General features: G+C 35.8%; 1 protein-coding gene across 2 annotated transcripts in view; it reads left to right on the top strand.

Annotated features, from left to right (window-relative positions):
- Window positions 1-15,538, top strand: part of LOC107662171 (protein transport protein Sec24B-like) — a 32,675-nt gene that overhangs the window by 11,482 nt on the left and 5,655 nt on the right. For both annotated transcript variants that reach the window (XM_016452087.1, XM_016452086.1), the window contains 19 exons: window positions 2,107-2,190; window positions 2,279-2,442; window positions 2,523-2,707; window positions 2,831-2,933; window positions 3,850-3,976; window positions 4,428-4,537; window positions 4,615-4,727; window positions 4,809-4,927; window positions 5,689-5,744; window positions 5,928-6,134; window positions 7,745-7,868; window positions 7,954-8,112; window positions 8,245-8,418; window positions 8,533-8,643; window positions 10,084-10,259; window positions 10,464-10,601; window positions 12,060-12,164; window positions 12,274-12,366; window positions 13,957-14,060. In XM_016452087.1, coding sequence (XP_016307573.1) covers window positions 2,107-2,190; window positions 2,279-2,442; window positions 2,523-2,707; window positions 2,831-2,933; window positions 3,850-3,976; window positions 4,428-4,537; window positions 4,615-4,727; window positions 4,809-4,927; window positions 5,689-5,744; window positions 5,928-6,134; window positions 7,745-7,868; window positions 7,954-8,112; window positions 8,245-8,418; window positions 8,533-8,643; window positions 10,084-10,259; window positions 10,464-10,601; window positions 12,060-12,164; window positions 12,274-12,366; window positions 13,957-14,060 — 2,452 coding nt within the window. The remainder of the gene's footprint in view (window positions 1-2,106; window positions 2,191-2,278; window positions 2,443-2,522; window positions 2,708-2,830; window positions 2,934-3,849; window positions 3,977-4,427; window positions 4,538-4,614; window positions 4,728-4,808; window positions 4,928-5,688; window positions 5,745-5,927; window positions 6,135-7,744; window positions 7,869-7,953; window positions 8,113-8,244; window positions 8,419-8,532; window positions 8,644-10,083; window positions 10,260-10,463; window positions 10,602-12,059; window positions 12,165-12,273; window positions 12,367-13,956; window positions 14,061-15,538) is intronic.

Raw genomic sequence — 15,538 nt, 5'->3', positions numbered from 1 at the left:
CATGATGTCATTGAATAAATATAAGCGCTGCACGTTTCAAGTCAAAACGCGGCGCGGATGTCTTTATTTTAATGTATCTGAAGAGAACCGACTGTCCTCAGAAACGTGTCGTTGGCATTTTAATTTCATTTTACCAGCGTTTATGAGCTCCAGCTGCTTTGTGTACAGCGGTTACCGGGGAAACCGCAATATTTGAGCGCTCCTAAAGCGCCACCTCATGGCAGAGAATGAATTTGCATTTCCAATAAGCCTTTCTTTGTGATTATGGTCAGATCAATGCAAATATCAACTCATGCTTTTACTGCAGCAAACACAGAGTTGTAAATGAGGAAGAAGTTAACGTACGACAGAAAATTGGGCGTACGGTCGTTTCAATGCAAAACTTGGAATTTATCAATATGGACGTGAGCGGTGGTTACGAAGTTTTTGAGTTACCTGAACTTGCGCACAGCATAGTAAATACGGTGGAGAATTGTAGATTGACAGCATTTTGTTCATTTTTATATTCCTGACTGTCAAACAAAGCTCATTAGTCGATCGTTAACCAGTAAGATTGGAATGTCTTTTTTTGTTGTTGTTTTGTACAGGGCTTTAGCTTTATATGCGCGAATAGCAGCATAAACAAGAGGATAAAGGATTCAATCGTCGCATCATGCACCTGCAGCGCTTCTGTGAAAGGAGAAAAACAGAAATTAAGTCTATAAAAGGATAAAATAAATAGGATCACACACAATATATAATAGGCTATAAAATAATTAACAGATAAAAAAAAGTAAAAAAAACAAACAAAAAAAACCCTGTGCAACAAGTAGGCTATACGCTCGTTTTTGTGACACTCGTAATGCATTTTCTTTATTTTCTTTATATCTTTATTTGATCTAATACTTCTGATCGCACAGGCGCCTCACACACACACAAACAAATGAGTTCTACCGTTGCCTGACATTTCAGCCATTCATAATCAAACTAAAATACAGTCAGCCAAACATAAAAGTTGCACGGTTTGTTTTAAAAGGTCCGCTGTAAAATCAGCGTGCAGCGCCCATGTGAAGGATTTTACACGGATATTAGAACATGAGTGAAGTATAAAGCCATGTTTAGGCTACATAATGAATAATAGTTATGCAAACAAATGTTACAAATATGGCAAAAATGGAAGCATTTGGATTCTTGTGGTATGAGACAGGCTCGTGAGCCCAATGCCGTTTCAGTTTTGCTTGACATTTGTATGCTGTTTATAATGAATGCCACTATAGCCTAATTAGTTTTATTTTATAGTTGAATATATAATTTTATAACTACTTATTTTTCATTCTTGTTCTGTTCTGAATACCGTTAAATTTAAAATATTTGTTGTAGAGTGAGGGGAACTAAAAAGGCTGTTTATATTTTCCAGTATTTTAATATACGTATAAATTACATATATTAATGTAGCCTAACTGTTTGCAATTAGGCCTACAAGGTTAACGGGTGTTTTTGGAGTAAAAAAAAAAAGGTCTTTTTTTTTATTTGGGCTAGTTAAATAAATTTTCGGGCTACCAAAATCTGAAGAGTACCTGCCCAAAGGGCTACCAGGAATTTTGAAATTTTGCGAGCCCTGCATATTGTAAAAAGGGGCATACTATGTCTCCTTTAACTAAAATTAACATAAAAGCAGAAAATATAAAAATAAAATCTAATTCAAAATATTAACAAAAACTATAATAGTATCTCAATGATACTATTATAATATTGATATACACAATATATTAATCTGAATGTTAAGCAGCAATATTGCCAATACAATACAATAATTTTTTGTAACATTATAAATGTTTTTACTGTCACTTTGGACAACTTAATGCATTCTTGCGTAATTACTGTATTAGTTTTGTGCTATACAAAATCATTTACTGACCCCAAACTTTTGAACCAAGCTGTATATGCATATTATTTCAGGACATAATATGCCACACAGGGACCTCTGTTGATTTTGCTGAATCAATGTTTCAAACAATTTGGTGATAGTTCAAGTTGAGTTTTTGAGTCATTTATTTGCATGCATAAAAATGAGAGCAGTCCTAAACCACACATCCCTCTTGCCTGTGTGCTTGTAAACTCTCACAGGTGGAGACAGCTCTTCTACAACCACAGGCAGTGCCTCTCCAGTTCCCAACAGTTATGAGTCTCTGGAGGGCGGCGGTTACTCGGGTACATCCTTACAATGCTCACTGAGACATCTCAATGCCAGATCTGCACTTGAATGATTCACTGACGCCTTCTCTCGTTCTTTATTCAGATCTTGCAGCTCCTCCTGCTGGTGTTCCCGCCAAACAAGCTCCACCCTTTGGATACAATTATCCAACCATGCATCCTGCTTACCAACAAAGCCCTGCCCCCAAACCAGACCCCTCCCCCTCTCACGGAGGGTACAACCCACCAGGATACCAGCCGTACTCGCAGGTACTGACACTAGTTTGGGATTCAGAAAGTGTGTCATTCAGGAAGAGGTGTGTAAAATGGCTGTGTTTGTGTTTTTGTAGCCTTTCCCGTCTCTGTCTGAGCTGTCATCAGCGTTAGGAGGCCTCAGCGGCGTTTCTGAACTGGAGGCTGAAACCTTGAGACCCATGAATCTACTCCAGGAGAGAAACATCCTTCCTCCCAAACGCGCACCTCCACCTGAGCCCAACCTGAGCAACGACCTGCGAAAGGTCAACTGCAGCCCCGAGTAAGAGCAGAGAGATGACACACGTGTTTGTGTTTGTCAGAGTTGTGGTTTCACACAACAGGTGCAGACTGAGAAAACAGCTTTGTTTGTTTAACAGTTTCTCTTTCTTTCTGTCTCTTCCAGCACTTTTCGCTGTACTCTCACTAACATTCCCCAGACTCAAGCGCTGTTGAATAAAGCCCGTCTGCCTCTTGGATTACTGCTGCATCCCTTCAGAGATTTAACGGTAGGAGCAAAAGCACAAATCAAACTCAAATCATGGTCTGGTTGATGTGCTATGTAGAAGTTAATAGATGTACATGTACATGTAGATATTACAAACATATATATTTCAAATAAATGCTGTTCATTTTAACTTTTTATTCATCAAAGAATCCTAAAAAAAGAATGATCACTGTTTCCACAAAAAGCAGCACAGTTGTTTTCAACATTGATAATAAAAAGAAATGTTTCTTTAGCAGCAAATAAACATATTATAATGATTTCTGAGGGATCATGTGACACTGAAGACTGGAGTAATGTTGCTGAAAATTCAGCTTTGCATCACAGGAATAAATTACATTTTAAAATATATTCAAAAAGAAAACAGTTGTTTTAAATAATAATAATATTTCACAATATGACCGTTTTTACTGTATTTTGATCAAATAAAAGCAGCCATGCTGAGTGTAAGAGACTTGACCTGTGAAGCATGTTGGGCAGACTTATTGATTGGATGATTTTTGGCCATTTTAAGATTATCAATTGAATCAAGATAAATGAAGTCATATTTTCTGGCCATTGAAAACCCCGTTAAATTACTGAAATAAATGAACTTTTCCACGACATTCTAATTTATTGAGATGCACCTGTAGTTGTTCAAAACTTAAAGCCAGTCCCCAGACAATGTGATAGTTGTACCGTCATGAACACATTGTACCATTTAATATACTGTATCTTAGTAAACTTGATTCTGAGTTCCCACATGAGGGTAAACAATTTTCAGCTTTTGATATGAAACCGTCAGAATTACAGATAAAGGTGTCATAAACGGGTGTCTTACTGTGTTATCTAGAGCTTTACTGAAACAACATTAGATCATGATAATGCAGGTTTAATCATCTCTTCATTAACTCTCTCTCTCTCTCTCTTTGTCTCTGCAGCAGTTACCAGTGATCACCTCTAACACTATAGTTCGTTGTCGTTCGTGTCGGACGTATATAAACCCTTTTGTTTCGTTTCTGGATCAGCGCAGGTGGAAGTGTAATCTGTGTTACAGAGTCAATGATGGTAAGAGTCTTACAATTGTGTTTGTTTAGTCTTTAGTTAGTCTGGTCTAGGGTTTCCCAAACTAGGGTTCATGAAGCAAATCAGTGAAATCATAAGAATAAGAAGAAATAAACAATTTTAAAAGAAAAATGCTTAAAAACACTAAAAAAGATTAAATGTTATGTGACCATTAACTGATATTAGAGAACCATGAACATGCAAATGTGTTGTTAAATTATTAAAATATTAACTTGTTGCCTTGATACCTCACCAGAAATATTAATTATTGAGATGAAATATTAATCTCAGCCTTATGTCAGATGACAAAAAAGTTTGGAAATCCCTGGTTTAGTCTATTCCAGTTATTGTACCATAAATTACTATGAAATTCTCTAAAATAAATAGTTTTCTCACATTAACATGTTCTTGAGGGTTTTGATATGTTCTGATAAATTGTCGTCTTCTCGATCAGTTCCTGATGAGTTCATGTATAATCCTGTAACTCGTTCATATGGTGAGCCTCACAAGAGACCAGAGGTCCAGAATTCAACTGTGGAGTTCATCGCTTCCTCTGATTACATGGTGAGTGTGTGTGTCTGTCTTTAAAGACCTTTAATGTTACGCTTGCATATTAATGTACATTTGCTTTCTCTCTCCAGCTTCGGCCTCCTCAGCCTGCTGTGTACCTGTTCTTGTTGGATGTATCCCACAATGCTGTGGAGTCAGGCTACTTGAATGTGTTTTGCCAGTCATTACTAGACAACCTAGAAAAGTGAGATATTACAGCTGATGAAATGTTTTTGAGTGTCACACACCTCAGATGTGACCATGGCTGTATGTGTCTCTCTCCCAGGTTGCCCGGAGATACTCGTACACACATCGGGTTTGTGACGTTTGACAGCACCGTCCACTTCTATAACCTGCAGGAGGGTCTTTCTCAGCCTCAGATGCTGGTGGTGTCTGATATTGATGGTGATCCTATCTGATTCTCTTACTTTGTCTGTTCACCGACTTTGACTTTGCACATTTAGACTGACTTTTGCCTAAATAATCAAGTTTTAGAACTGTAAATTGACCGGTTTTGATTGATAATAGCCATTTACACACCTAAATTGTACTAAAATTTACATAAAATAGAAAAAATGTAATAAAATAGAAAAAATATAGTAGAGTAGCTGTGTGTGTGTGTGTGTGTGTGTATGTATGTATGTGTGTATATATATATATATATATATACACACATACACACATTTATATAAATTTACAATTAGGCAATTTTTATACTCTACTATATTTCTGAATTCCTATTTTTTCTGGTTTATGTCTGGAATATTTAAGTCACGACTTTAACCATTTAGAATATAAAATTACTATTGTTATTTATTTTCTGTATGTATATATATATATATATGTTAAGCAGTCTATTCAATTTCTGTATTTCTATTGTTCTACTTTATCTTGAATATATTAATATTATTATATTAATTGTTTATTATTATTGATCTAAATGCACAGTATCTGATGTTATCTGATCATTTTCACAACTAATGATTGCTTTTGCCACAGGATTTGGTCAGAAATCATTATTTTCACATATATACTATATTGCCTTTCACATATATACTATACTATAGTATGGCATTTTTTAAATTGTGCATTCATAACAGGCCTACAGAGCATTGCATTGCATCTGATGAGTGATTGAGTGATGTTTTTTTTTGTGATTTTCTTAGATGTTTTCATCCCAACACACGACAGTCTGCTGGTGAATCTCAAAGAGAGTAAAGAGGTTTGAATCTTATCATTCTCTCTCTGTATTTTAAGACCTTGTATCTTTGTGTGTGCGAGGTCAGCTGTGTTTGTGTTCCCATTTCCTGGCTTCATATCTCTGTATCACACAAGCTTTGATATGTGACACCGTTTTTGCAGCTGCTTTATCTGACAGAAAGTGCGTTTGTGCATGTGCTCACAGCTGGTGAAGGACCTGCTCAATGCGCTGCCGGGGATGTTCACACACACACGTGAGACTCAGAGCGCTCTGGGTCCGGCTCTGCAGGTGGCGTATAAACTCATGTCCCCTACAGGAGGCCGGGTGTCCGTGTTTCAGACCCAGCTTCCCACCCTCGGCGCTGGACTCCTGCAGTCACGGGAAGACCCCAACCTCAGATCTAGCACCAAGGTACCGCTCCTGAATCATCATTCAACTTAAACAGATCCTGTTCATGCATAAATGCAAACATTCATATCAGTGGATGCTCAGTGATTAAAACATGGGAAGTTTTTCAACCAGTTATAAAGGAATTAACATTTGCCAAGCATAGAAATTGGCATATAAATATATATTCAGAGTTTCTTTAAAAGTAAAAAAAAAAGTCCTAAATTTAGTTTGTACAAATTGAAATTAATAAGTCATAAATAGTATAACAAAAGTCTTAAAGGGATAGTTCACCCAAAAATTTAAATTCTGTCATTAATTACTCACCCTCATGTCGTTCCAAACCCGTAAGACCTTCGTTCATCTTCGGAACACAAATTAAGATATTTTTGATGGAATCTGAGAGCTGTCTGACCCTGCATAGACAGCAAAGGAACTACCACGTTCAAGGCCCTGAAACGTAGTAGGGACATAGTTAAAATGGGTGAACTATTCCTTTAAGGGGCCTTAAATTTTGGGGACCGAAAAACAGGATTGGCCTGATGTGATTATTAAACTATTAAACTCAAAAGTTTGATTCCATTAAATAAATGTGAGCGCTGCAAAGTCAAAATGTGGCGCTGTTGCGTAGTTTACACTCATTTAATGCCAGAGCCGATCCTATACTGCTGGGGGCCCTACGCAAAACTGTGTCAGTGGGGGGGTATGAGTAACTTTCCACTCTCTTTTTTTGTCTCAAGCAAGAGACTGTATGACATTCACGTTACATGATTTGACTGATTTTTACGTAGAAAGGGCGACAGCGAACCGCATTAAAAGAAATTAACATTCATGTTTTCATAACCGCTGGCCAAATTCAAAAACGAAACTAAAATTAAATCATCTTTGAGAGCAAGGGGGCCCCCTGGTGTTTCGGGGGCCCTACGCAGCTTGCCTACTTTGCGTATAGGGAGGATTGGCTCTGGTTAATACCATGCATTTATGCCAAGCGATTCTTTATGATTTGCCTTTGATTAATTCTGACAATGTTTACTTTATGGTGTTAATAGTGTAATGATGTAGATGGTTGTAAGAGTACATATTTTATCTTGCTTATTTTTTTGAGCAGCTGGAAGTCTGTGTATTTCAGACTTGTTTATAATTAAAGGTTCCATATTTATATATAATTATTATATTTATACATTTTTTTATTTTTTTTTTAAATATTGGTATTTTTGTTACTGTATCTGGAATTTAATTCTACGTCAACACTTGTGGCTTCTCTCTGTGAACAAAAAACAAACATTAACTCACTTAATGTATAGATTTAACTTTAATCGGCACAATAATCTTTTTATTGCCTTTCTTTTAACCATATTATTATTGTAGCAAAATCCAATACCAACATCCAATTCATATGTATTGGTATATTACTACATAAACCAGTTTTAGTATACATTTGTATATATTCAATATTACGTCTTGAGTATTTTAAACTTGTAATTACCCTGTTTGGCAGTTAAATGTGTGCCTGATTAATTAACCAAAAGTATCTTAGATAACATGATTTATTGTGATTTAAAACATTTACAGATAATTATGTTTCAATTAATGTTTTAGCATTTTGAGTGTTTTGTTTGCTTGTTTGTGTTCAGAATGTCCAGCACTTGGGTCCTGCTACAGACTTTTACAAGAAACTGGCTCTGGACTGTTCTGGACAGCAGATCGGAGTGGATCTGTTCTTACTGAGCTCCCAGTACTCAGACCTGGCTACTTTAGGTACACATACACACACTTAACTTTCTCAGCTCTTATATGTGACCCAAAGTTGCGAAACAAGAAATGTTCTTTTCGTCTTGTGCAGCATGTGTGTCCAAATACTCAGCCGGCGGTGTCTTTTATTACCCGTCCTTCCATCACATTCACAATACGGCGCAGAGACAGAAATTTCAGAAAGATCTGCAGCGATACCTCACCAGAAAGATCGGGTTTGAAGCCGTCATGAGGATCAGGTGCACCAAAGGTGAGGGGGCGGAGTTACACGAGCTAATTCTGTGCCACAATTGCTTTGATTGACACTTCCATGAACCAGTATCTGCAGGGCCCTGTGATTTCATGTCTCTTTTTAATGACACTTTCTCTGATTGGTCAACAGGCTTGTCCATCCACACTTTCCATGGCAACTTCTTTGTACGCTCCACTGATTTGCTCTCTCTGGCCAACGTGAACCCAGACTCTGGTTTTGCTGTGCAGATGTCAATCGAGGAGAGTTTAGCCGATACTTCGCTCGCTTGTTTTCAGGCTGCTCTTCTTTACACATCCAGTAAAGGTAATCAAGCATTTTTCGCATTTATACTAACCCATTTTTGACATGTTTACAACATCAGACCACTCCCACAAACTGAGTAAGATTTCCTCTGATTGGTATGTGTTTGATTGACAGGTAAACGTCGAATCCGAGTGCACACTCTGTGTCTGCCGGTGGTCAGTCAGTTGAGTGAAGTGTTTGCTGGAGCTGATATCCAGGCCATCTCATGCCTTCTGGCCAACATGGGTGAGTAGAATAAACACACTGACATTTTAAGTGCAGTATATTATGTCAATATATTGTGCACAGTGTCCTGTTGCTAGTATGTGTATATATGTTGTTTTACATCACACTGTATTTATAGTAGGGCTGCCACTAATGTATATATTTTTTTTTTTTTTCAATTAATCTGTTAAAATGATTAATAAGAACAGTCATTTGAATTAAAAATAAATGCATTTTAATCCATTATTTAAAAAATTGTTATCCCATATCCTGCCCAAAACAATGCACAGTTTAGAAGGCAATGAAAACCAATATAGTGAATGTATCTTATGTAGGCTTACCATTTGAAAGTAAAAGTTTTTCACTGCTCTCATAAAAAATACAATTACTTGTGTTACATGTTGAATTTTGAACTTACATTAAATGTAAGAAATATTAAAGAAAAAATTTAAATGTAAATATTCAAGAAAAAATATATTTTAGACAAAATAATTGCGCTCATTGTTTACCAGAACTTCAAAATGAAAAGAAAGTTATTCAGGAAAATGTGTCTCAATCGCAGAATGCAATGTTATGGCGCTTTTCCACTGCGTGGTACAACTCGGCTCGGCACGGCTTGGCTCGGTTTGCGTTTCCACTGCAGTTCAGTACCGCTTTAGAGTGGGCGGGATTATTCACATGTCCTTATAGGTGCGCCTCCTCTATTGCCGCGACTCCTGAAAAACGTTTTCATTCCGCGTCGCCCCATCAAGCTCTCGCTGGATCCGCTCCTCTGCTATCAACGAGAGGAACGTCTGTACTTCCTCAACAGACAACGAAACAAACACTTTTTGGTTGTTAAAAAAGGTGCGCTCGTTCAAAACAGTTGCGTTCGATCCTTCGCTGGCTGTGCTGATTTAAATCTAGCGGTTCTGTTGTGTTTTTGTCGCAAGCTCAGTGACGCAGGTAGTGACGATTCTCTCCGGCCAATCCGTGATCAGCAGAGTTTACACGTCACGTTTTGGTAACGGTACGGTTCACTTGGAACCTCAACCGAGGTGGTACTAAAAAAAGTACCAGGTACTGTACCCAGTGGAAACCCCCCCAAAAGTGAACCGTACCGTGCCGTACCATGCTGTGGAAAAGCGCCATAAGTTACTTTGGATAAAAGTGGCAGCCAAATGCAAGTGACAGGACAAGTTGATGTTTTCCAAGCACGTTGCACAGATGTGATCAATCGATAATTGAAATTTGTTGCACTTTTATTTATTTATTCATCATTTAGTAGCAATTTTAGCAATCAGTTGTTGCAGCCCTAATTTTAAATAATTTAATGACATGCATTTTCACACTAGTGAGAGCATTTTTTCACCAACATGATGTTAAAACAAAACAATAATCACTATGGAGTTGTGTTTTCATCATTTAGGTTGATTGTTTGTTTTGCTTTGCTGGAAACATCATCTCTGTATCTGTTCGCAGCTATTGATCGCTCCATCTCCTCCAGTCTGTCTGATGCCAGAGACGCGTTAGTTAATGCCGTGGTGGATTGTTTAACGGCATATCGCGCTAACGGCTCAAACATCCAGCCCTCCGGCCTGATCGCCCCTGCAGCCCTGCGTCTCTTTCCTCTATATGTACTTGCTCTGCTCAAACAGGTGGGGGCGCTGAATGCACACACACCACCAGAGATTCACCTACTAAACAAATGTCATTCAAAAGCCATTAAAAGGATCAAGTCTGTTTCTTAGGGTGAAAAGTGCAAGGCAAAAGGCCCCAGATCTTCAGAATGCAGTAAATTGTTGTTTTTTCATCTGTTAATCATTTGATATACTTCATATGTTGCGTGTTTGGTCCTTCAGAAAGCTCTACGAACCGGCACCAGCACCCGTCTGGATGAGCGAGTGTTTTCCATGTGTGAGTTGAAGAGTCAGCCGCTGCAGCAGATCATGCACATGGTTCATCCGGACCTCTACCGCATCGACAACATGACCGAACTGGTAACACACATTCATACGGGTGTGGAATATAATGATGCAGGATTGTAGAGTCCATCCCTACTGATTAATATTCCTTACCACCATCTGTTGCCATTGAGCCTTTGAGCAACAGATTTAATCCCAGGTTATTCAGGGAGCGCTGGCCCTTTAATTAGTGACAGTATTATTAGTTTTCTGTCCATTGCTTTATGATAAAAAAAAAGCCTCCCTAAATGACAACATGCAAAGACATAACATAGTCATACTACAATAACCCAAACACGAACATCAAACACATTGTTGAGTAACACTTTCATTTGTTAACATTACTGAACTTACATTCCTTAACAATGAAAAGCACTTATTAATCTTAGTTCATCTTAATTTGAAAATTTACCAATACATTATTAAAATCAAATGTTGTGTCTGTTAACCTTAGATAAATGGGCATGAGATAACATGAACTAAATATGAACACCTGTATTTTTATTAACTAACAAATATTAATATATACTGTAACAAATGAATTGCTCATTGTTGGTTAATTTATGTTAATACATTTACTATCATTAACGAAGTGTTACCCATTCATGCTTTAAAATAGCTAGAGTTTTATAACTAAACTGTAGTTTTGGCCAAAAATATTTTGATTTATATATCAGTATGACAATAATATGAATTATTTTAATTTTAATTATTATTGTTCATTGTTGCTATTATTTACTATTATGTACTATTGTAATATGAGACAGTAATATATATATATATATATATATATATATATAAAGAGTATTAAAGTATTAGATAATATATAAAGAATCATATTTAGTTTTATTACTTTTTTGTTATTATACTAGTATTTTATTTTTAATAAATTATAGGACTACTATTTATCTTAAATTGTTCATTTTCAAATGATAAACCATCAAGCTTTTATTTTTTTTGGTGGAAAACTGCAGGAAGCCTTTAAAGTGTCTCTTTTGTTGTCAACAATCAGTTTATAAGCGCTTCTCATTACAGTTTGAGAAGATGGCTGGCACGTTATGTGACCTAAATCATGATTGGTTTTATTTCAGTTGATTGTGCAGCCCTACTTCAAACCTAAATAGATGTTAATATGGATTTACTTTTCCACCTGTAATAATTTCCTGCCATTTACAAAGTTATAAAAATCTTATTTTTTTATACATATTTACCAATGTTTAGATTTACTCACATGTTATAATACATCATTCTCAGACTTTTAAGTTAAATTGTAGTTGTATTGTGGCACTACAACAAACAAACAAAAACATAACTCTTCAAGTGAGTTGAAGTTGACATGCTTTTTCTAAAACCTCATGTATCAATCGTGACAATTAAAAAAAATCACTGCCAACAGCTAGTCAAATATCAGCAGCCAGTTTTTAAAAAAAGTAGCTAATAATGTTGAAGTGTAGGATAGAATGAATAGATTGATGTGCTGTATCTGTCCTGTAGGCGGCGCTGCACCTGAATGACTCTGTGATTCCTCAGCCTCCGTTACTGCAGCTCACTGCGGAGAAACTCACCAGAGAGGGTGCCTTCCTCATGGACTGTGGCAGCGTAAGCATTACTGCACAAAACCACACAAGTTATCAGGATAGAGCAATGTTGTGTCTCGGCAGCTTCTCTCATTAATTCTACACTGTGATTTCTGCCCTTTGCTCTGTAGGTGATGTATTTGTGGGTGGGGAAGTGCTGTAACGAGATGTTCATATGTGACGTGTTGGGCTTCCCCAATTATGCATCCTTACCGTCCAACATGGTGAGTGTGTGTGTGTGTGTGCGTGCATGGTGAACTGCTCTCCATTTCTCACAAGTATTTTCTTTCACCCTGTTGTGTTAAAGGTGACATATCATATTTATCCTAAGGAACAGGATTTTCATAACTTGAAATGAAATTAAAATTAACAGAGATAAAATAATATACAGGTACTAAAAATTGTAAAACTAAATAAACTAAAGCTTAATAAAAAATATATATATTTAGGCATATTGAAAAAAAAAAAGCACTTAAAAATAACAAAATTACTCAAATGTAATTCAATTATTAATAGAAAATATCTATAAAATCTAATTCAAAATATTTCCAAAAACTATAACAGTATATCAATGATACTAAAATAACACTGCAATGGACATTAAAAAAAATCTATTTTTGTTGCCTTTTTTTTTGTTGTTGCCTTTTTTGTTGTTGAAACATCAGGGAAGTGATTTATAGACTATGGCCTCTTACGTGTTAAAACAGCATTCCTGCCGCAAACACACATTGGCTCGTGTTTCTCAAACTCTTTGCTCACTTGATCATATTCTCCACGTTATGAAAGACAGAAGCTGCTTCTCATCAGCATTAGAAAATGAACCAAAGTTTGTCTTGAGTTCAGCTCATTTGTTTTTCATTTTGGAAGGCGTCACTGTCGGTCAGCATTATCTCACCCTGGAGGGGATTGTGGGCCATGTATCTGTTCTCTAAATGATCTAAACCTCACATAATTCACTCCAGTTTCAAAACAAAAACCACTGTCCTAAACATCTGAATGTTCCAGATTCCCCATACTAAGAAATCAGGTTGCCCACCCCAAATTTCATTTTATCTTTTTTAATTTTTCTGGACTCAGTTTTTTTGTTTGTTTGTTTTGTTAATGTTCTGAATTCCATTTTAATGTTTGTAATCAAAAAGCATGTCTAATTAATTAAAATCATGCAACTAATAGAATTTAACAATTTATTAAAAGGTTAACAAAATTCAATTTTAGGGCCCTATGAAATCAGTTGTATTTTTCCCCAAATTCCTTTTTTTTTTTCTTGATTCTGTATTAATGTATAATGTATAAATTAATAAATAATGTATAAATTGAATGCTAATGACCAAAAGTGTCTAATTACTTTAAATCATGTAACTTGCAGAATTTAACAACAATTTATTAAAAGTTTATCATAAGTTACATTTTTGGGGCCCTATGGAGTTTCCATTTTACTTTTAAATTCTGTGTTTTCAGTTTGAGTTTTTATGGATTCCATTTTAATGGTTTAATTACATTGATTATTACATAATAATCAAAAAATCATGTCTAATCAATTTAAACAACTTAATAATTAAGCTTTTTACAATAATAGTTTCACAATAAATGATTCATTTCAGAAATTCTGTTGTCTGTTTTATTTTTTTTAGTTATGATTTAGTACCATATATATTATCAAAAACATTGGTAATCAGAGTCATTAAACATATATAATTTATTTAATATGGAAATCAAATAAATTTTTTGCTGCAGAAAGTGCTTTACCTTTCATTTTATTGACATGAATAGAAAATTTTGAATGAATAGAAAACCCGTTTATTGTTGTTTTCCAGACTGAGATCCCTGAGCTGCAGACGACGTATTCAGAGCGAACTCGAGCGTTCATTTCTTGGCTGCTGGAGTCTAGAACCTTCCATCCTGCTTTTCATGTGGTCAAGTATGTCTGCTCTCTCTGTTTCTCCTAAATCCATACAGCTTTCTTCCCCTCCATCTTTCCCAATCTCTATATCTCTCCCTTTCGGCCCCTGTTATTCATAGTCACAGGGCAGCATATTGTTCCTGAGGGAGGATGGTGTGTTTTTTATGCTATCACAGACTGACTCCTCTCACTGTGGGAGTTGCATTCCTTCGAAAGTTTTTTTTAGATATTGCATGGTTTTGAAATCCATGTTTTAAAAAAGAGCCCACTAACATTTCTCTCAGTTTTAAAGGAATACTTCACCCAAAAATGAAGTTTCCTGATTATTTACTCACCCCCACGTCTTCTAAGATGTAGATGTTTTGTTTCTTCAGCCGATGAGAAAATTTGAAAATATTCCAGGATTTTTCTCCATTTAATGCAGGTGATTGGGGCTCAATATAGACCATTTTTGATGGTACAAAATATGAAGCTCTATTTAGACCGCTTCAAAATAATCCACACATCCCCAGCTGACAAAAAAGACTCTCTTCTAGTAGAATGATCATTTCTATTATTAAAAAAAAGTGTATGTGTATATATATATTAAGGGATGGGCATTTTTGGCAATTTTTCATTTCGATCATCGATAGGTTTCAATAACGAATACTCGTAGTACTGTTATGAAAATGAATGTTAAAAATAAAAACATTACATGAAAACCTGTCTATGAAAACATGAACACATGATTAGAACACTTAGATTATGATTATGATGCAGCAATGTTATTAAAAAAATAAGCATCTAAAAAGGAATAGCTGCCTTAAGCTGAAGAGTGACTTTATGCCAATAAATTGAAGCCCGTTCTATGACACATCCTATGATATTAATCAGATAACTTAGATACATAACATAGATGCAACATTACAACTTGTATATGCACAAAAGGATGCAAATGCCAGTGAACTTTTAAGTTACGCGTTATAGCGTGAGATAGAGAGAGAGAGCTCCCGCCGTGATGCGCTTTCATAACAGCGCGCTGAAACATGGCCAAGGAAAGAAGTCAGAATTTATTATAGATTTCACATTCTATAATGTTCTCATTACAATGCTATGTTTATGGCAGATTTTTGCTATATTTTCATCTACATTACCAAGTGATTCCTGAATCGCGTTTTCAAAGCCATACGAAGTACGAAATGTTTTTTATTGAAGTATACCTACTGTTGAACAAATATGAGGGAAAAAATCACTGCTGCATTATTATAACATCAGTATTTAAAAAACAAAAGAAACATCTAAAAGCAATATGACCATCTCAAATAACTAATTTGAGCATGAAACTAAACACTGATAATATGCAGCGAATTCAGCATGTAAATAAATGTTAATATCCCAATGCATCCTATATTGAAATAATCAGATATGTATGTAGCTAACCCAGACATCACTACGTGATTTCGAAGCCATGCTTCTCTCTCTTCTCACGTCTATATTTTGGATATATATTATATATT

The sequence above is a fragment of the Sinocyclocheilus anshuiensis genome, unplaced genomic scaffold (assembly GCF_001515605.1).
Source record: "Sinocyclocheilus anshuiensis isolate Anshui unplaced genomic scaffold, SAMN03320099.WGS_v1.1 scaffold1120, whole genome shotgun sequence".
Lineage (NCBI taxonomy): Eukaryota > Metazoa > Chordata > Actinopteri > Cypriniformes > Cyprinidae > Sinocyclocheilus > Sinocyclocheilus anshuiensis.
This window is presented reverse-complemented; position numbering and strand designations above follow the sequence as displayed.